Here is a 22943-nt window from a genome sequence, read left to right on the forward strand (position 1 = left end):
TACACATCCTTATCCACTAAAGAAGCACGATATATTAAGGCAAAGTCAACATGTTAATCCAAAAACCTTATCTACTTAACTGATGTAAAAATGCGCGAAACGTGAATTACGACATCTTCATGGACAATTTGGCGAATATCGATGCTCAGTGGAAAATCACCACTGACTAATTAACAATTAGACCCGTAGCCCGCAAGGGCTACGTGTGAAGAGCCCACGAGGGGAAGCCGAATGGACTATTGACCCGTGGCCCTTGAGGGCGAAGGGTCTAATTGTTTTTAGTATCACCTAACTAGTCGGAAAGAAGAGGCAATAATAAAGTTAGCAAATGCAAGTTGAAGAAATATTTATTTAGGAATAAAACGAAAGATAACGTCACGCTCGATTGCGCCAATTTCGCTACTCGAGGACTATTACTAATAGTTCACTAGTGGCGTAGCCAATTAAAATGCAGAATTTGCATTAGTCCACTAGCTGGATGATACTAATTAACCGTATTAACCCTATACTGTCTCAAAACGCTTCAACATACCTGGGCACCCTGTCAACGACATACGTCTTATCCCTTTGGAACTCATTACCGTCGCAGTAACCGCGACTCCATAAAGGTCCATATAACAAAAGCACCCGAAGCGCACCTAATTGACAAAGCTTAAACACTGGAGCCGCAAGGAATAAATAGACGTGATGAGCTACACTCGTGGCATTTATTCTGTAAACTATTGACCAATCATTATTAATCTCTCGTATTTTAGGCATTGTGTGTCTGGTTGATCAAAGAGTAGCTTTATACGATACATCACTATCCAGTGGGAGAAATGTCTCCTGTGCAATTTTGTAGTTTTTTCTGTTTATTCTCTTGTCTTTGTTAAAGCAACAAAAATACCCGAGTTTTAACATCTAGATGAGAGAAAAAATACAACTTAACTGATTTGACACACTTTTACTGATTTTATTGAATGGATCGTTCTATATAACCTGTCCTTTCTGCATACTGAAAGCATTATCAATCACTGACTGAACTACTATTAAGTCTCACAGTAAAGGTCGGCACACACGACTGGACTAGTCCCTGCAACTAGTCCCCTGAAGAGTTCACACGAAGGAACTGGTCGCAGGGACTTGTCCCACGAACAGTTCACAAGAAGCGTTTTGAGGAACAAGTCGCAGGGACTTGTCCCAAAAATTCAAACCAGTTTGAATTGGTGGGACTAGTCGCGGGGACCAAAGCTGGGTCCCTGTGATTACATTTTGTGGCAAAAATGGCTGGTTCACACGATGAGACGTGTCCCCGCGACTTGTTGCAGGCAGTAGTCGCAAGGACTAATCCCCTCGTGTGCGCCGAACTTAAAAGAAAAGCAAACTGAGTTATCATCGTTTGCAACTTCATATTTCAGGTAAGTTACAAGGTATTGCTTCTTATTTCTCAAACACAAAAACTTCCATTTCACTGATAGTAAAGTTCTGATTCCCTGTAAAAAATGTGTTAGCATTCTGACCGGTTGGACACTGATACGAGTTGTTCAGGTATGTGGAGCAGTTGTATGAATTTGGTGCATTGGGAATGCAAAGATCATGGTTACCACCTCCTCCAAATGTCGGGCCATAGCTCATGTGGCAATAGATAGCATTTCCTTCCTTCCCAGCTATCAAAGGCATCGTTGTTGGTGGCAGACCGCTTGGGTTGACAAGGCTGAACAGGAATGAGCCTGGTGCTCTTCTGAAAACCCCAGAACCTAGACAAAACAAAAATATTTCATCAATACTGAACTAATCTCGTTCCCAGATTCCATTTATTGTGGTCAGCACTTTATGTTTATAGGTGGGCTCACACCAAAAGAATCAGGCATTGCAGTAGCAGCCATGATACTGATGGCAAAAATTAAACTCCAATCAGAAAAGATGAACAGTGTATTTGTCAACACCTATTAACTGGAATACTGGAATTACCTAAATAGTATTATCCATGTCAGTGAACAACTCAGGCACTGGTACAATGTAAGTTACTATTGAAAATGGTAACTAAGCCTAATCTAACAAATAATGGTAGTGATTAAGAACAATCCATCCTTTGCAATATGTGATTTCAGGACATCAACAGGAATTTGATCTTGGTTTGTCACAGCTGCAGAAAAGCTATTATCACTTAAGGTGGCTCCCTAGAGTATTTACAAACACCCTTCCTATAGAGTGCGAGTTAGAAAAGGAAACTTAGTTAATTTCCCTTAAAGTTTTCCCTGAAGAGATTTACTAGTATGGGAACTGTTGAAATATATAAGCTTACTTTTTTGCTTGTCAATTTTTGGGTTAAGGCCGTTACCGGGGCATCAGCTCATCTAATGACAGGCAGATATATTCCTCCTTTTAGCCTAAACTCCTTAGTATTTGTACTTTCCTTTGGTGAAATTTTTTCATACTTTGCCACATTATGGAAATGATATTGCCTGACATTTTGAATTGGTAAAAAGTCAAGGTTGCTCAGACAGTTTTTCCAATATTCTGCAATTTGTCATTCTTCTAAATATACTAGATTAGCTCTGACAGATTTTAACAAAAATAGGGTATTTTATAGGAATTGTATGTGGTTACAACTGAGCAAAATTAAAAAAAAAATTTCGAAGGAAACGGGAGAAAATTCACTGTCAATTTTGCTTTTTGTCCTCATGTTGACGAAAAAACACTGACGTTTTCCTTTGAGTGCGCGCAGATTACTTGAGCTTTCGTCCTATGCGCTCGTGCAATCGTAAAACTATAGGGAGCCACCTTAATTTGCAAGGTAGCTTGATCTACTCCAGAGGTCCCTTATTAAGTGATTTCAGCATACAGGATATCTGGGAAACATATTAAATGGTTTATGGGATATTATAGCAGATATCCCGGAATATTAGGAAGAAGGCAAACTGATAACTTTTTTAAATTGAAATTCATAGGATATGGGATGTCTAGGCCAAAACTTAATGGAATATGGGATACTCAGACCCCGCATAATAGGGCCTCATTAACGAAAGTCTCACCACTTTCCCATGGATGCTCAGTATAGCCTCCAAATATGTAATTTCCATACTTGACCACTGTTACTGTTGGTCCCTTGTTGTCACAACAGGAGTGAAAGTTGGCAGAACCCCAGCCGTTGCGGGAGGCTCGGTATATCAAGGCATAGTCATAGCTGGCACTCGTGAGTGTCTCCTTCAGCCATTTGATCAAGGTCTGTTGCTGATCTGATGACAGGATTACTGAATCCTTGAAGGGCCTTGCTTTCAGCTCATCGATTATACCTCCAACTTGATAAAACTCGGCCTCGGTTAACAGCTCTCTTCGAACAACCTTGTCTTCAGGCACAACAAGCTGCCCAGTGCGAAGATAATTCAGGATATACCGGAAGTGAGTTCCATCACGATCAATGAAGTAAGATCCATCCTCGCTTGGCTTTGTGTCAAATCTCCCTGAAAACATGGCGTGTAACATCGAACCTGGAATAAAATGATAACAGAAACAGATGTTAAGACTGATAGCAATAAGTCCAAGTTATGATTGAATTGGACCAAAAGGCCAAAAAAAAAAAAAAGAAAGCTGAACGGAGTGCGCATCGTGAATGAACTAAAATTTTCAAGTTTCTCATTTGCAATCCTTGTTAAACTTCTCCATCCTAAACTATCATTGTTCCTTTGTGGTTTATTATTATCTCTTTGATGTTTTCTACCTTAGTAAACTAGTATTTTCGGGTTTCCTTCAATGTAACTAAAGGTAAATTTGTACGTGGCAAAAATAATGTGACTGGGCTCCTTTAAACTCTAAAAACTTTTGATCCAATCACGAAATCTCTGAGTCCTTTGTGATGAGTGACAAAGCCTTGTTTTCGTGTTTCGCTCTGTTCTTTCGCTTTCCAGACGAAAACAATAATATAGTCGGAGTCACAAGCAGAAATTCCTAGCATTGGGATGGATTGGTTCCTCCGCTTCTGCTTCCGACTTCGACAAACCTACAATCCAGCTTTCACCAGATCATAACCAACGAGTCGTATGCGGAATCGGAAGAAAATAGAAACTTTATGATTCTTTTGACTCCGATTCCCGTCACGCGATCGAGCTCAGTTATCACTCCACTCCGTACGACTTTGATTTTCGATTTTCATAGGGCGCAAGCGCTCTTGATAGAGAGCTGCGACCCGAGGACAACGCTTAGGTAGAAATGGATTTATATTTTACCTTCGAATGTCGCCATATATTGTCTAGATCTGTTCAGTGCGCCCACTGATCTCAGAACTTGCTCAAGCTAAATAGGTAACGCCAGAGTTCAATATTCCAAATGCAAATACGAAAAATTAGCCGCCGTCGTTCGGGTTCTCGAAAGTACACAGAACTTAGTCATTTCAAGTTGTTGTTGTGTAGAGGACGGCAACGAAATGTACAAAGATTTATAATGCACGTGTACAGCAATTGTTCTATTGAACCTTTTATTTGGTGGCGATCTCGTCGCCGTTACCTTGGTGGTTTGGTTAATTTTTTAAGCTCTCAAATTACTATCTACGATTACGACTCCGTCGGCAGCGAAAACCAGTCCGGCCTTAACAAAGACTTAAAATCAGATCTTTCAGGATTGGATGCAAACCGTCAATTGCACATTAATAGACTTGTGGCAACCCCAAGACATAGTGTCGTTTTATATTGACTTCTGCTTTGTAAAACTACTGACTTCGAAAATACTTTCTCCTGGTGTCCGTAATGCTAACATGCGACGGAGTAACAACGATAATAAAGGTATAAATTTCAAAACATACCTGGATCTTTATTCAGGGTTGCCAGACTGGTCGAAAAAAGGTGTCCGCCAACATTAAGCTTTAACATTGTCGAGAAATGAACGTGCTCGAGTTTCTTGGCTGCCTCGTCAAGAGCTTCCTTTTCCATGCGAACCTTCTTCGTCTCGCGTTTCAATATCTCGAATGCTTCTTTGATGTGATTGTTCACTTCCTCAAGCGCTTCGTCGCTTGGTGAAGTGTCTTCGTCCTCCGACTTACGCGATGAAGACATCTTTTCTCTTGCTGTGAAGAATAAATACAGTGAAAGAACGCCCCTTTGTTTACTCGATTCTTGGAATTTTGGATTCCCGGAAATTATGTTGTGGTTGACTACACCTGTCACGCGATCAGGGTTTCTCCAGTCCCCATCGGCCATTTCTAACGGGGCTATCACATTCGCAGAATGATGATGCTGGGTGGGACTAGACTACCGTGGTTATAAAGACTCTGGCTCCTTAGATAGTTCACTAAATGCAAAACAAACGAGCAAATAAACCAAAAAAAAAAAAAAAAAACTAACGGACATAATCCAATCGTACTCTGTTTTGACACTGACCGCTACTAATATAATGCTTTTGTATACCCTTCAGTTTCAGACCAAGACGCCAAATGTTTCCTTAGACAGCAATTATATCTAAGAGAGGCTGTTTTTGCGTTTAAATGTATGACGGGTTGCGCCCTCCGATTACGTTAGATCCAAGCTAGTTACTAGGGGCCAAGCTTCCGGTTGCGTGTCGGTCGCATAATCCCTTTAATCAGAACAACTGCCGCCGGTCAGCGGTCATTCCAGTACAGAGTTGTCAGTTCATGGAACAGCTTAGATAAAGATCTTAAACTAAGTAAAAATTATAACGTTTTTGAACGTAAACGTAAGCAGATATTATTAGACATTTAGTTATTTTCTCAGGCTTTTGCGCATCGTTTTTATCTATACATAATCAGGAGGACTCCTGACATAATTTATCATAGGTTTTTAACATAATTTGTATTGGTCAACGAAAAGCCGCCCCCCCCCCCCCCCCCCGGGAGTGTTCAATAAAGTCGCATCTCATCTCATCACAGTTCTGCGTTATAATTTCCATCCGCAGAATATAAATTCTGAAGCTGTTTCACAGTTGATAACTGCTTAAAAGATTCAGTTGATCATTATACTACTCCCAATTTTTTTTTCTACTAACGGCACAGCTCTCGTTTTCATAACACCATATTTGCTATATATATTGAATGCCAGAGCGATACGATCTAGGTGAAAATCAAACCAGAGTCTGAAGTCTGAAGCAGAATACCGATTCCGCTTATGCTTATTTTTAGCATTGCGATTGGTTGGTTCTTCTGCCTCTGCTTCCGAATACGACAATCTATTTTTCACTGGATCATACCTACTACGGTGTCGTTAGCGGAATCTAAAGAAAATGGGATGGTATGATCACCTTCCGTCGCGCTTATGTTGCCTATTATGACACCGATTTTCGATATTTTACTAGGTTGTTTGCGCTCTTACGACTCCAACTACCACTTCGACTCTGACTCCGTCGCTAGTAAAAAACCGGCTTTAATTTGTGTCGTCTCAAACAGCATGCAGGGTATGGAAAAAGCAAAGGTGAAAACAAGCATACACCAGCATTTTCACAATGCGTGCAATTTTGTAGAGATCATAGGAATTGAAGTGCAGTGGAACTCCACCTTACGGCCACTTTTTAGTGCAGAATGCACTATTGGGATGCTTTAGGGGGCTGCCTACCCCTAAGGCACTAAGTACTAAGACGCTAATGCGATAAGGTGTAAACTTAAATGTTAGTTTAATTTATTAATTTCAATTAATCAAGTTCAGTTAATTAATTAGTCTAGAGACAAGGAAATGGTGGGGGTGAGCTGGGAAAGGTACATGTGTACCCTACGTAAAACGTGTTATTATATCTACGTCAGTTAGAAGTAAACATCGCAAAGCTATATATTTGTTTCAACATAGTTACTAACTATGGTTTCAAGTTTCCCCTTGCTCTCCTTGTGGTACTATTCTCTTAAGAACAAAACCAATTTGCTCTAGACGCATGCGCAGATTAGTAAGCGTTCGTGTCATCTATACATTAGGTGGAGGATACATTGCATACGGGATAACACACAAATGTTGAGTAGTTTTCCTTATGGTAGAACCCAACATGTAAGAGGCATGCGTTCTAGCATCGTAAGTGTTATATACTATGTTTCTACGCGGTTTTTTATGTCATGTAATGCCAGGTACTAGGTAGCGCCACTTGTCCCTTTTAGTGCAAAAGTTAAACTAAAAGTTAAACTTTTACAGTTACCCACAGGTCGGTTCAACAAATTGTCATTTGCTGTTTTCAAACTACAATAGTATGTTTGTCAGGGTTTAAATAAAGAAGGGAAATGTGAAGTTTCTCATCAGCGGCTTATATATTTCTTGCCTTAACTGCGTCTGTAAGAGAGACCAAAAAGTTCCCGAGTTAGTGGCTTTAATATTCTGCAAATTGTAAATTTGTGACAAAAGAAACCAGGAATTCAAAGTGCTCAGATGTTTCTGCAGACTCCGTGGCACCTAATGAAAGCGCAAATTAATTTAATCAGTCTTTGAGGAGACTCGTTCATCGACACATGATAACATCGGCCAAGTAGCGCTGTTTACCTTCAATACTTCTTATTGAAACGCTTCCCAGTGGTATCAATCGATATTGTTGGGTATTAATTTTGAATTGTTTTATTGTTAACAACAAAGGTGGCAATGTTATGACGAAATTTATCATCAATAAGAGGACAGACGCATAAAAAACTGACGTCAATTTGTTTTTTACAATAACAAGACCCCAAAATGGTCAAATGTCGGGAATAAATGAGGGGAAAAGACGCCGTAAACTTGCCGTAAGCAAAGACAAGTGAATTTTATTCAAAATGACGCGAGCATTGTCAATAGCTTTTCTCGGTTTCTAATTGGCTACTTTAAAAAGTCCGTAAAATCTCATTGGTTAAAAAGTTGACAGCTTGACAGCTGAAAGTTGAATTAAACTTGAAAGCTTGCATAAATTAAAATTTTATCCGTCTGTAGTCTTATTGATAATAAAAATGATCTAATCAGCGCGCGAGAAATTAGACAGTTATTATAAAATATATACAGGCAAAAACTAACGATAGATAAATCCGACGTTTCGGCGACATCTTGGTGCCATTGTCAAGGGAAACTAATTAAATATGCGATTTCAAGAGTAACTAAGAGTTCAGAGTTTCTAATTTGCATAAGTTAGACAAAGACTTTAGCGCGAACTGAGTCTGATTGTACATTTAAACACGGTCGTAATTGTTTAATGAGTAACATCTCATTAATGAGACAATCAAACTTGTTGTGGCATTTTTTCAACACGCTAAAACAATTGCGAAGGTCATCCGGAATCCTGCCTGCGTGTCTATTATCATAGTGATTGCGTACTGACGAGGTCTTGCTTCTATGTCCATCAACGCGTACGAACAGATGGCCACGGGTGTAACCGACATAACCAGCATCGCACTGGTCACACTTGAAGTTATACACAACGCATTGTTGATCAATGAGCTGAGGCTTAGGTTCGCTTGTCGGGAACTCCTGGGCAATCTTGCGGCTCGTAAACACCGGTTGAACACTGGTCTGCAGCTTCACACTGAGATCTTTCAACTGTGTCTTCACGATATTAGCAGACTCCTGGTCTTTAAAGGGTATGACAACCCGAGTAGTGTTTTCTGTCGTAGATCTGGACCGTAATGAGGGCTGGTCAGCGACCTGTAAATTTAGGAAGGTTTTGACAGTGGAGTCAACAAGGTGCTTGGGATATTCAGTTTAGAGAAAACAGACTTCAGTCGTTCGCACTCCTCAGTGAAGTAGGACCATGACGAAGACAGGCGATGTGCGCGATCGAGCATAGTTGTCAATAGTCCGCGCTTGTACCTATTATCGACATGACTGTGGTAATGGAGAAGCAGACCACTGTTTGTGCAAATTAGAAACTCTGAACTCTTAGTTACTCTTGAAATCGCATATTTAATTAGTTTCCCTTGACAATGGCGCCAAGATGTCGCCGAAACGTCGGATTTATCTATCGTTAGTTTTTGCCTGTATATGTTTATCTAAATCATTGTTGATTAGAATTCTCAAACGCGATGATCAGCTACACCTATTCCGGAGTCTCGAAAAGTGTAGCAAGAAGCAAATTAATTGCGATTGTTCAATCGAGTTTCTTAGACTCTGCCAGAACTTCAACCTTACACCAACATTCGCTAGGGTTGACAAAGACAAGACATCAAAGTGGAAAAAGTCTTCGGAATCCTATGGCAAAAATGTTCTTGCCGAGGAGCTCCGTGCCAAGATCAAACAGAGTGAAGCCCTCAGAAGTGAGATCAACTCCATCTACACTAATATCCGACAAGCCTGCAGTTTGTTTCGGTACACTTGCATTCTTCGCATTATTAGCGGCCTTCGAAAGGACTACTACCATGAAGTCATGTCTGTGCACACTCGTAAGATCTCGAGGTTACTAAACACTGAAGTCGATGTCGACGAGCATATCACAAACATCTCCTCGCATGAGCTCAGTTTCTTTCAGAAATTGGTTCTCTGTCGAGGCTTAAAGTTCGCCATACCCCAGCGTATCTCAAACATCGAGATTAAGGCGAGCTTTGAGAAGGCCTACTGGGACTTGGAACGGCATCTAAACAGTGAGAACTCTAAGGAACTGGCTGCCGCAACATTAAAATCTATAGCTCTCAATTACATCAACCATAAAGGTCCGAGTCCTCCTAAACAGCTTTTGACAGCCATTAAACAACTAAAGCGCCGTGATGATATCGTCATAACAAAACCGGACAAAGGCTCAGGTGTCGTTGTAATGGATAAGTCGGAATATATACATCTACTATCCGAAGCTTCTGTCAATGACACCAGCAAATTTCGTCCCATTCCTTCTGAACGACCAAAAACCCGAGGCAGACCACCCAAGCACTATCATCCGCTTTTAGCAAAGGAGGCTCTTGTACAATCTATCATCACAAGGATCCTCCCTCACGCTGTGGCCCAGTCTCTTCGTCCGACCGGTTCTAGACTGGCACACCTGTACGGGTTGCCGAAAACACACAAGGAGAAATTAGCCATGCGACCAATCCTATCAGCGACTAATACGTATAATTATGCTCTGGCGAAATGGTTGGACAACAAGCTCAAACCGTTGTCGTTAAATCAGTACACAGTCACGGACATTTTCGATTTTGTGAACGAACTACCGCGAGACCTCAACATAACACCTGGTGACTTGCTGGTGTCCTATGATGTGTCCTCCTTGTTCACGAATGTACCTTTGGATGAAACCATTACGATTCTCGCAGACAGAGCCTTTAGAAACAACTGGTTTAATTCCGAGTATGATTTGAACATTTCAAAGCAAGACCTTATTGATCTTTTGGGTGTGGCCACCAAGGGGCAGCTTTTCCAATTTAATGGATCCCTGTATGAACAGATCGACGGAGTAGCGATGGGGTCCCCCCTTGGGCCCTTGCTAGGCAACGTATTCATGTCGTCTATTGAAGAGAAATTAGATGTTGAGGGTAAGCTGCCACCTTACTATCGTCGATATGTTGACGACACATTCACTGTGATGCCCGATTTGTCTACAGCTAGGGACTTTCTTAACACCCTCAACCACGCTCACCCCGCCATCAACTTCACTATGGAGGTCGAAAATGATGGAATGCTTCCCTTTCTCGGTACTCAACTCCTAAACAGAGCGCTTCGTATTGAAACTAAAGTGTTTGTGAAGCCAACAAACAGTGGTCTGCTTCTCCATTACCACAGTCATGTCGATAATAGGTACAAGCGCGGACTATTGACAACTATGCTCGATCGCGCACATCGCCTGTCTTCGTCATGGTCCTACTTCACTGAGGAGTGCGAACGACTGAAGTCTGTTTTCTCTAAACTGAATATCCCAAGCACCTTGTTGACTCCACTGTCAAAACCTTCCTAAATTTACAGGTCGCTGACCAGCCCTCATTACGGTCCAGATCTACGACAGAAAACACTACTCGGGTTGTCATACCCTTTAAAGACCAGGAGTCTGCTAATATCGTGAAGACACAGTTGAAAGATCTCAGTGTGAAGCTGCAGACCAGTGTTCAACCGGTGTTTACGAGCCGCAAGATTGCCCAGGAGTTCCCGACAAGCGAACCTAAGCCTCAGCTCATTGATCAACAATGCGTTGTGTATAACTTCAAGTGTGACCAGTGCGATGCTGGTTATGTCGGTTACACCCGTGGCCATCTGTTCGTACGCGTTGATGGACATAGAAGCAAGACCTCGTCAGTACGCAATCACTATGATAATAGACACGCAGGCAGGATTCCGGATGACCTTCGCAATTGTTTTAGCGTGTTGAAAAAATGTCACAACAAGTTTGATTGTCTCATTAATGAGATGTTACTCATTAAACAATTACGACCGTGTTTAAATGTACAATCAGACTCAGTTCGCGCTAAAGTCTTTGTCTAACTTATGCAAATTAGAAACTCTGAACTCTTAGTTACTCTTGAAATCGCATATTTAATTAGTTTCCCTTGACAATGGCGCCAAGATGTCGCCGAAACGTCGGATTTATCTATCGTTAGTTTTTGCCTGTATATGTTTATCTAAATCATTGTTGATTATTGTAAAATAAGATTTAGAAAACAGCCCCAAGGAAATACGCGCGCTGATTGGTTAAAAATCGTGTTTCTATAACTCGATGGAAACACAGAACTAGCACGAGCTGTTGACGTAACGATGGCGCGAGCAAAGAGAATTTACATTTTGATGATCAAAGTAAACAAGCTGTTTTTATTTTTTTCGTCGCGGTGTTTTCTAAAAGAAATAGAAAACATGTTCTCCGTGTTTCTATCGAGGTAAAGAAATACTCGTGAAAGTTTGGGAGTTTGGGAGTTTGCGGCTCATGTTTCCACAGCATTTCTCGTTCTCCCAAACTTCTACTCGTGTTTCTATAACTCGATAGAAACACGGTACAAGTTTTCTATTTCTTAAATATAAACTCGATGATAGAGTAACTAAAAATTGGTAAAAAAAGGAATTAAATGGTTGTCACTGGCTAAAAATATGGTTATCGGACGTTTCGGCCACTACTGTTGCCTTCTTCAGCAAAAGATAGAAAATGCAAATGTTAAACGGCGTCCTGCTAGAATATGTAAAAGATGTGTGATAAAACTAAATGAGCAATAGTCTCTAGAGTATTCTTAATGAGTGTAAAAATTCTTAATGCCATTGTACACGTTCGGTAGCGCTATGTGTTCGTTTATAGCGTTCCTGTCTCGCACGGAATGCCAAGCTTCAAGAATTAGTCTTTGTTTCCATACTGATGATCTGTCGACAATTTCAACGTTTTCCAAATCTATTTGGTGACCGTTGAGCATATGGTGTTTGGCCAATAAAGAGTTTTTGTCCAATGTTGCTATAGCCTTTGCGTGTTCTTTCATACGTGTTTTTAACGCGCGTGATGACTGACCAACATAAACACAGTCACAATCTTTACATTTGATCTTGTAAACAATGCCTCTGGAAGCCTCTTTCTCGATCTTGTCTTTAGGTTTTTTGAGTATGTTCGAGATGGTACGAATAGGTTTATGGGCGACCTTGATATTGAAACCTCGAAGAACGTTTGCGACTCTTTCGGAAAAACCTTTGGCGTAGGGGAGGATGACAAAACCACGATGGTCGGTATCACTCGTTTCTTGTTGTCTACTCAGTTGGCGGCCATTGTGAATGAAATTTGCAGGGTAGTTATTAGTGGCAAGGGCTTTCGTTACTCGTTTAGTTTTCCGTGAAACTTCCTTCTCCGTGGAAGGAATGTTCCTTGCGCGATCCATGAGAGTGCGCACGACCGAGTGTTTATGCTGAGGATGGTAGTGTGATTTGAAATCAAGGTAACGGTCGGTGTTAGTGGCTTTCCTGTAAACAGACACAGCGATCGAGCCATCTTCTTGTCTGGTTGTTTTTGCGTCGATAAAGGCAATGGAACCTTCTGATTCTATCTCGATTGTAAATTTGACGTGAGGATTGATGGAATTGAGATGTGAGTGGAATTCATCTACGTGCTCTCTTTTAACACATACGTGGCTGTCATCTACGTATCTAAACCACCATTTAGGAGGGTTAGGGGTCGATGAGAGAGCCTTTTCTTCGACATGTTCCATGACGAGATTGGCCAAGATGGCGCTGACTGGGGATCCCATTGGTTAACCGAAACTTTTTTGGTAATGGTTGCCTTGGAATATGAAGAAATTGTTGTCGAGGACAAACTGTAGAAGTGTCATGATATTTTGGATAGACAAGTTGGTTCTTTCCGGTAGTGATTGGTCAAAGTCCAGCCTCTCTTTAACCACTTCGATTGCTAGGTGGGTTGGAATGCAAGTAAACAGTGACACGACGTCAAAAGATACTAGAATCTCGTCGGGAACTACTGACAAGGTGCGGATCTTTTCGACGAAAGATGGACTGTTTTTAACTGTGTATTCATTATTCTGAAGTGGCGACAAGATGTTGGCGAGGTATTTGGATAGTTCATATGTGGGAGATCCAATGGCACTCATAATTGGTCTGATAGGGACGTTCTCCTTATAGATTTTAGGAAGGCCATAAAAAGACGCTGGTGTGGAATCGGTGCTGTGAAGTTTGTAGTAGAGCTTCGGTTCCAGCTGTTTCTTGCTGCTGTCATGCGAGGCTGGCTGATCTTTAATTTGTAGGAGAAGTTGGTTGTGGGATTTTTCGGTGCTCGATGTTGGGTTCCTTCTTTTGTCTATTATCTTGTGGTAAGTTTTGTCGTCGTTTAGAAGGTTGTTTATTTTGTCGGTGTAATCGTTGGCATTCATCACGACTACGGCTCGGCCCTTGTCGGCTGGTAAAATTGTGACCGACGTGTACTAGTTATTACTCAATATCTTCAAACAATGTTCAAGACATTTTTCAAATCGCTCCGAGAAACTGAAAAGCTACTCGATATACTTGAATACTGCTCATTAAAAGTACTCTGAGTAATGGATTAAGCTACTCAATTTAAAAACGTTCCAAGTAATTAAACGTTATTATTATATGGCTAGCTCCGTGAGCGGCAAGATGAAGTAAATCCTGCACTGTGATTGGTTACCCGAGCGGGCAAGATGGAGCTATCTTGCGTGTTCGGGACTACCCGCTGTGTCCCGCAAGAAAAATTCCCACGAAAGCCATATGATAAATCCCTTATTGACCAAGCTTGTTCGGTCAACATGGCTTGATATTCGCCTCGTTCTTTTTTTGCGAGTTTAATTTAATTTGGACCTCGACTCCGTCTCGGTCCATAAACACGCAAAAAAAAGAACTTGGCCAATATCCAGCCATCTTGACCTCACACTTGGTCAATAACCCATATCCATGGCGAAATACTCAAATACTACTCGCTAAAATACTCTGAGTAATTGAAATCGCTTTGAGTATTAAAAAGCTACTACGGCGAAATACTCGAATACTACTCGCTTAAATATTCTGAGTAACTGCGAGCTACACAGGTTTGAAATCGCTCCGCTATTTATTAAAAGTTACCACGGCGAATTACTCAAATACTGCTCGCTAAAATACTCTGTGTAATTAAAATCGCTTGGAGTATTAAAAAGTTACTACGGCGAAATACTCGAATACTGCTGTGACTGCTCGTTCAAATACGAGTAATTGAGAGCTACTCTGATTTGAAATCGCTCCGAGTAATTGAAAGTTACTCCGGCGATAAACTCGAAAACTGCTTGACTGTTAGAATACTCTGAGTAATTGAACACTACTCAATTTGCGGTCATCAGTTTAGGTTCGCGAAGTAATAAGAATTACTCATTGTACTCAACAAATAATGTTAATTTTAAACGTTCTGAATGAATGAATCAATGAATCAATGAATGAATGAATGAATGAATGAATTAATTAATTAATGAATTAAAACTTTATTAAAGTGCACCTAACCCCAAAAATTTTTTTTCGCTAGAACGAATCTACTTATTATTTGAAATAGTTCTGCGAAAAAATTTTTGGATTCCGTTAAATCCTCGATTTTCTGTGCCACGACGAAATCTCGAAAATAGCTCCAAAACACCGCCATTTTGTTTCACGACCGAGTTTGAGGAGAATGGGTCAGGCGGCTCTTGTGACGTCTACCCAGGAAGGTTGGATATCTCATTTCCTCTCATTTCCTTCAGGATGGTGCAATACACATTCGAAAAGTGCGCAGAAACGCCTTCCAGAGGTGCTATCGGCTGTTGCAGCAATATTCCAGATTTAAAGAAAGATATACTGTACAATTTACTGACGATGATCGGCTAATGGTGCAATAAAGACGTAAACGATGGTTGATTTTGTCGAACCGAAACAAGCGAACTGAATCTGTGAGAACCATTGAAGAACTCTCACTGGAATTTGTTCCGCAGACTTTCGAACGCTATTTTCATAAATTTTCTGCTTAAAGCTAACCAGTAATTTGTAGAAATACCACCGACAACCTATATCTTCCAATCCCGCAGTATTTATAACATAACCGGCAAAGTTGTGTGATCCGGTCATGATCAAGAAGCGTTATACTGATATGTAAATAGATCGCAACTGTACGCCGCTAACCAACACTTATTTCTCTTTCGATTTAGATGAAAGTCGAAGATTAATCCTCTAGAATTACATGATAACAAAATTGTTAGACTCACAGAGTTTTTCGAAGGTTTGGAAATCAGCAGTGTGACAAAGATTCTGTGCAATAGCGTCGAAAATATGACCGCGTAACATTATCTGCGGACCGCTTAGGGAACACACCCTTTTCGCTTATCCGACGAATTTTACTGCAATCTTTGAGAACAATTTACATTGGTTATTTGGAGTTACGACTTAAAACGTGTGACAATGTGAAATCGGTAATTGTATGAAATGTTTCCTTCCGCCTTGCTTCCCGCAGCTTCAAAAATACAGGTCCAAACAATACGATTTTCAATCGATCGAAGCCAATGTTTTGGAGGTCATCAAGTCTCCAAAACTGCAACACGTACGTCGCTCTTATAAACATGAAGCATTCAACTGAAAGTAAAACACAAACTGGATTTAACAGAACCTTGACAAAATACATTCTCGGTAAGGACAAATGTAAACGGGCTATAAACACGCGTGGGAATCTTATGTTTAGTTGACGAAATTACCATCCAAAGCAGTCCTTGAGTTTTCTTTCCTGCTGTTCGTTTGCCTGCTCCTCCACTTCGTATCTAGCTTTCCATTCCTAATATACAAGCAGCTCGTCCGCAAAGACGTCTTCCCCGTCGTCGCTTGAAATATTGTAAATTGCTCTCAAAGCTCTAAGCAGTGAGTTCAGAGTTGTCGAACGTGCTCGATCGAAGTTTATTTCGGAGCCTTCCGAATCGAAACTTAACTCTGACTCCAGTGACGAAAAAGAAATGATTCTGAGACAAAACTTGGACGTTTTAGTCCCAAAATACATCGGAACGATTAGTTTTGCATTCTATTTTCTCGAGCAAACACAGTGAGTTGACTGAGGCGCTATTGTGTTTGGTTCCTGGGTAGACTCCCTAAAACGCGGTCGTGAAACACTTAATCGCGACTTTGAAAGGGCATAGAAAATCGAGGATTCAACCAAATTCAAAAATTTCTTCGTCCAAATGCTTCAAATAAAGTCTAGACTTGTTTTAGCGAAAAAAAATTTGGGGGTTAGGTGCACTTTAACTTGTCTTTAAGAAAATAGCCGAGGGGAAAAGTCTCCTTTACTAATTGAGGACACCTACTAACACTATCTAAAATAGATAAATAAAATAAATAAATGAAATAACAAAGTGTACTATCGTTTGTCTCACGATGTAGTCACTTGAGATGTAGATCGCGACGTTTCGACTGCTTACCGCTAGTCTTCTTCAAGCGATGAGGTCGACTGATTGCACGGTATCATTTATATCACAAAGGTCGGCTGTGATTGGTGCGTATCGATCCTCCTATTGTTCCATTGTTCTGGCGAGTAGCTGTTCCCTCAGTGGTCCGTTGTTGCACCGTTTTCTTGTTGTTGTGTTTTTTGATCGTGGGCATCCATGCTTCAGGAATTTCAATTCCACTATCCCTGTTGATGTTATTAGGGTGAAGTCTTATGTGAATAGCTTCCTTGACCCTACGTGTGTACCAGTGAGGATCTCGATCAATAAACTTGACCTCATTCCAGATAGGATGGTGGCTGGTCTCGTGGGTGTGTTCAGAAACGGCGGAGGTCTGGGCACGGGCGAGTCGTATATCCCTGTCGTGTTCTTTGATCCTCTCCTGCATAGATCTCCCTGTTTCCCCGATGTAGACTTTGCCGCACTCACAGGGAATCCTGTAGACAACACCATCTTGTTTAGCCGGGTTGACGGTGTCCTTTGGTCGCACTAAGTGTGACCGAAATGTCGTGTCGAACTTAAAGACGGTGCGAATGCCTTGTTGTTCTAGGCAGCGGCGGAGAGACGCCGAAACTCCTTGGACATAAGGTAAAACGGTGGTGGATTTAAATTCCGCGACGGGCTCTCTTCTTGGGGTTGTTCGTGCCTTTGTGATCTTCCGTACAAAAGAGGACGGATATCCGTTAGAAACAAGTACAGATGACAGACGTTTCTTCTCTCCAGCGATTACTGATGGTTTGGTCACGACCATTTAGCCCGGTCATACAGACACTTCACAATACCGCTCTTTACTGACTGAGGGTGGTGTGAATCATACGCTAGGTACTGATCAGTATGTGTTGGTTTCCTGTAGACAATGGTGGTAAGGCGGCCATCAGGTTCTCTATTCGGTTTGAATAAATGAATGAATGAATGAAACTTTGCCACTCCCAAGAATGTTTTTTTCATTGAACAATACAAATACAACTAGTAGTAATCAGATATTATGAGTGCGTTCGACGCCGTCACTTTAATATGTGTGCCTTATGATTTCACTAGCTGACTTTCAGCTTCATTCTATTGCTAAGATCAACATTTTTCACCATCAACCGAGGTTTTACAGACAGATATATCAGTGTCATAATCCATACCAGTGAAATCAGTGAAGAGGTCCGCCATATAAAATGCGATTTGTTGATACGTTGCGTGACGGCGCCTGTTTCCGCAGACTCACAAAAATATTTACATAAGCCTTCTAATTTGGTGGTTAATATTTTCACATTGACTGGTAATGTTTAAACGTATTGTTATACATTGCAGTCACCATCTGTCTTATCATTGGCTAAAAGCCTACAGCTAATTCTGGTAAACGCAACCTACAGAATATTTACTAATCTGTTAGCAGATTAGCGGATAATCCGTAGGTGGCGCGCGCAATGTATGATTTCCAAGAGCAATGTCAAGTTCACGTAAGAACATGGCTTGTCGAAAATAAACTGTGTTCGGTGCGACAACGCGTTTGTCGTTATTTTCTTGAAAACAATGTATAATAAAACAACTATGAGATTCGGTTTTTGTGATATCCGAAATAATAGATAGACGGAGAGATAATCTTTATTTATCCACGGTACAAAATTCGTCAGCTTTAAAAAATACCTAACACTAATATAATGAAAAATTTTTAAATAAAAAGCTGCTTTCCAGGAATGCCGTGCCGTATAGTTCTTCTTTGAGTAGTCGTTTGAATTGTCCAAGGGACTCTGCTTCCCTTAAGTTACAAGGAAGTCTGTTCCAGAGAATGGCGCCACAAGGTCTCGGTTAGTGTTATCAACTTATATAACACTTACCTCGACCTTGATTATTCCGGATATCACAAAAACCTTATCCAATAATTGTTTAAAAGCTAATTTGTAAAAGTATATTTTTTATGTACATTATTCTAAGTTGGAAGCACAAATGTAAGCCAACATTTGCAATCACGAACTCGTTGATTCAAAGTCATTCTTATCTTATTTTAGTATATTATGTTAATTAGACAGGACCCCTTTGATAACAGTACTCTTGCACTGAAGGGCTATCCTGTATAAATATTCGTTATCATTATTATTATGATTGATCGTAAACAAGCTCTGTGTGACTGATTCAAAGGAGCGATTTTCGCTTCTAGTAAGAACGAAGCATATAGAAACAAAAGAAACCATTCAAATTCGATGAGATACAAATGAGTGGCCCGGTAATTCTACAATTTAGCCTGGACCTTGCCTTCAGAGTACTTTTCCACCGATTCCAGACAATATTCTGAATATTCAGCAGATCAACACATGGAGACGCGACGAGCATGGACATGACATCATTTTCCCCGGAAGAATTTGTTTTGGGGGGGGGGTGGGGGGGGGGCGGCGGCAACTTGGTGTCCCCAGACTCATACAGGAAAACTCCATTTCCTTCCAAACCGGATTAGAACTGCGTTCTGTCGAATACAATAAAAATACAATAAAAATGCAATGAATTAAAAAGTGTGACACTATTCTTGTTTCAAAAACTGTTCAAGAATATTTGCTTTAAGATTTTTCGTAAAGTTTACTGAACCTTTGCACAGTTTTAAATCTTTATCTAATGAAGTCCATAAGTTTGCTATCCTGCATTAAAATGTCCTCTGACCTGCAGCGGTTTTACATAAATAAAGGAATCAGCTAAATTGTCGGGAGTTTCTTGTTTTGCTGTCAGAAATATGTCCTCTTGTTAAAAACTTTCACGTCAGGTAAGTCGGGGCGCAGCCCATCATACACTGAAATGAAAAAATATGATCATTTGTTATTGTTCTTTTCCGACCTGAGCTATACATAGCCCCAAAGGGGCAAAAAAAAAGTTAAATATGCCTAATTTCGTTGCAACAGCAAATACCTTAAAAAATAACAGCTATTCGTAACACAAAATGTTCAGGGAAAAAAGGCGAAAAAAAATTAAAGTAGGATTACTCAATTTTAGCTTACTAGCCTCAACTTCCCTCACATTATTGAACATTATATTTAGCAGAGTGAGCTCGCGCGAATCGTTTGTTATTATTCAACGCAAGTGAACCTGAAATAAGACGCAATATTCGTCTAAGACTAATTATTCGTCTAAGAGGAATTATTCTTCTAAGAAGAATAATTTATCTACGAAGAATTATTCGTCTAAGAAGAATTATTCGTCTAAGACGAATTGTTTTTGTGATATCCGGAATAATCAAGGTCGAGGAAAGTGTTATCAGCCGAAGATGAAGGCTGAGGCTGATAACACTAACGGAGACCTTGATTATTTCGGATATCACAAAAACCGAATCTAATAATTGTTTTATTATACATTCTTTTAAAGAAAATAACAACAAACGCACTATCGCACCGAACACAGTTTATTTTCGACAAGCCATGTTCTTACTGAGACAAACTAACTTCCGAGTTAGGATTTCGAGTTGGATTTCAAGTTGGATTTCGAGTTGGGTTTTCGAGTTAGGATTTCGAGTTGGATTTTCGAGTTGGATTTCGAGTTGGATTTCGAGTTGGATTTTCGAGTTAGGATTTCGAGTTGAATTTTCGAGTAAGGATGTAGAGTCGGTCTTTTCGAGATGGTTAATAGTAATCTAGCTGCAACGAATCGGCTAGATAGTCCGTAAATTCCAGTCCAATGCAGTCAACAAAAGAATTCCTGTAGGGGTGGGGTTAGTGTTTTGCCTCTTTATTCTGCGACATCACTGTATAAAGCATACATGAGGTAAGAGGCAAGACATTGAGTCTTACATGAAGTGATTTCCCCTAGCCACGAACACGTTCCGGGCGTAAATCGATTGTAAGAACTGGAATACTATTTTCTTGTCATATCTATCCTGGTGGTACAAATTTAGAAATCCGCGTTAAGAAATAGACACAACAAAAGGCAAATATATAAATTCTAATATAGAGATTTAGGGCAGCCTAAAAGCGTAGCTCCTAAGCCGGGTTGTTCAGAGCTCGATTAAGCTAACCCAGGATAAGGTAGAATTTTGATTTGAGGATTTCTGTATATTGTTTGGCCTTCTGCTTTCAGTTTTAATAATCACAATAGACACAAAACAAAGCAGCAAAATACTTTTGTATAGAAGAAAAAGTTATAATTCGGTTAACTTTTAATTCTGGGTTAATCCTGGGTTAAAAACGTTCGTGCGAAAATTTATTCAATGCAGAGCATTTCTGCGGTAAGATACTGAGTATTTGAGTCAGAAATTCAAAGAATAACTAACTTTACACGGTGCAAGCGACTGTAAAATGGCCCTAAACGGCGGATGTTCGAAACCTGGGGGCGAATTCCTATATGAAATGGTCGGGGATCCTCGTCGTCTCGGGTAAAAATCAAGGATTCTGGTCTCACTTAGGGTGTTGACGACGAAACGTCAACATTTATTCCGTTTTAAGTGGTATCTTTTAGGGGTCTAACGAAGCCCGAGCAACTCCCATATTGGTCTCCTTTAGGAGTTAAATTCCAATTTTCCGACATGCATCCCTGACCTTTTCATATGGGAGTTCTTTCCCCTCCCCCCGGGTTTCAAATGTCTAACAGGGAGTGAAGGTGTGATGGAGTGAAATCGCTTCACCACTACAACTTGGAAAATAATATTTTCCAAGTTAAAAAGCAGACAAGGGGACGCGAACGGTTGTCTTAAACATTGAAGATAAAATTCTCGAAGGACAAATCCAGTTAGACGACCCTGAACACTACAAACCCCTTGAACGTCCTATGGTTGTATTAGTTAAAGAACTCCACCAGCACAACTATATTGATGACACATGACCAACCTATGGTTTCGTCAAACCCCTAACCCTCCTCGCATACCATGTTCTACACGCTTACAAAATTTCACAAATCAACTCCGGTTGGAATACCCATAATATCTGGACGTGACGGTCCGACTAAAAGGCTGTCTGCATTTGTAGACAAACTCCTACAACCCATAGCAAAAGAAGAAGAGTCACATCTTAAAGACTCGACAGACTTCATCAATTTCATAGAAAAAACGAGAGTGCCAGAGAACGCTATCCTTGTTTCAATGGAAGTCACAAGCCTATACACAAATATACCTCAAGAGTAGGGGATAGAAACATGCAGTATGCAAGGGATACGAATCTTACTATGAAGGAGAATCCCCCATCCCAACACAATATCTTAAAAGAGCGCTTGAACTGGTACTTCAAGAAAACTCATTCCAGTTCACTGGGAAAAAACTACCTCCAAACACATGGAACAGCCATGGGTAGTGAAGTGGCAATCGCCTTTGCCAACATCTTTATGGCAAAGGTAGAATCACAAATTGTAAATCGAAGCGCTCAAGAACCACTCGCCCGGAAAAGGTATATTGACGATATACTCTCTATCTGGAATATAAACAAAGACGAAGTCACGCAGTTTATTAAACAAGCAAATAGCCACCATCCAACTTTCACGTTCATGGCTGAAGTTTCCGACACGGAAACAACGTTCCTCGACAAAAAAGTTTACAAAGGCGAAAGATTTGCAAAACAGTCTAGACTAGACATTAAAACTCATTTCAAAGCTACTGAAACATTTCAGTAAACGCATTTCTCAAGTTGTCACCCACCAGGGGTCAAAAAGGGCTTCATCAAAGGCGAAGCATTCAGACTTCTCCGAACCAACTCCTCTGAAACAGCATTTAAACTGCTATTTCACAATCTAAAACACTGAATCTCATCGAGAGAGGGTACCCAGAAACTCTCGTTTCAACAACTTTCGCAGAAATTACGTTTGAGGAGGGAAAATCTGCCCTACAACAGAAACGTAAACAAGGCACGCGAATCTTGCCTTTTGTCACACAATATCACCCAACAGTGCCTAACGTAGAGCAGATACTAATGTAGATTGGCATTTAATCCAACAACAACCATTGCTTAGAAGAATCTTCAAAGATCCACCTATTGTCTCGTACAAAAGGGGCAGATCCTTTAAAAAGGATATAATCGTTAAAGCAGAGCTTTAACTGGCTATTACACGTGGATGGAAGTTGTGCAGGCCTGTCACCCCATTTAACTGTTATTACCTCTGAAAATTTATTGGAAACCCCGCCAAAAAAATCCTAACTCGAAAATCCAACTCGAAAATCCAACTCGAAAATCCAACTCGAAAATCCAACTCGAAAATCCAACTCGAAATCCTAACTAGGTAAATAGGTAACCTCATTATTATCCAACTG

At 40.5% G+C, this 22943-nt stretch overlaps 2 protein-coding genes and 3 pseudogenes across 2 annotated transcripts; 2 read left to right on the forward strand and 3 right to left on the reverse strand.

Annotated features, from left to right (window-relative positions):
• Positions 1 to 688: 688 nt before the first annotated feature.
• Positions 689 to 5327, reverse strand: LOC110062217 (uncharacterized). Its single transcript, XM_089287041.1, has 3 exons — positions 4778 to 5327; positions 3015 to 3470; positions 689 to 1736 (listed from the first exon to the last, which is right to left on the reverse strand). Exons 1-3 carry the CDS (start codon positions 5169 to 5171, stop codon positions 1420 to 1422), a joined length of 1167 nt encoding a protein of 388 aa, XP_089143167.1. The 5' UTR covers positions 5172 to 5327; the 3' UTR covers positions 689 to 1419.
• A 3452-nt stretch (positions 5328 to 8779) lies between these two features.
• On the forward strand, positions 8780 to 11456 carry LOC149114489 (uncharacterized; annotated as a pseudogene).
• Positions 11457 to 12188: 732 nt separating this feature from the next.
• Positions 12189 to 13045, reverse strand: LOC149114490 (uncharacterized; annotated as a pseudogene).
• Positions 13046 to 13048: 3 nt separating this feature from the next.
• Positions 13049 to 13681, reverse strand: LOC149114491 (uncharacterized). Its single transcript, XM_089286075.1, has one exon. It carries the CDS (start codon positions 13679 to 13681, stop codon positions 13049 to 13051), a length of 633 nt encoding a protein of 210 aa, XP_089142201.1.
• Positions 13682 to 21475: 7794 nt separating this feature from the next.
• LOC149114492 (uncharacterized) lies at positions 21476 to 22730 on the forward strand (annotated as a pseudogene).
• The last annotated feature ends 213 nt before the right edge of the window (positions 22731 to 22943 follow it).

The sequence above is a fragment of the Orbicella faveolata genome, unplaced genomic scaffold (genome assembly GCF_042242905.1).
Source record: "Orbicella faveolata isolate gen_17 unplaced genomic scaffold, um_ofav_v1 contig_14, whole genome shotgun sequence".
NCBI lineage: Eukaryota > Metazoa > Cnidaria > Anthozoa > Scleractinia > Merulinidae > Orbicella > Orbicella faveolata.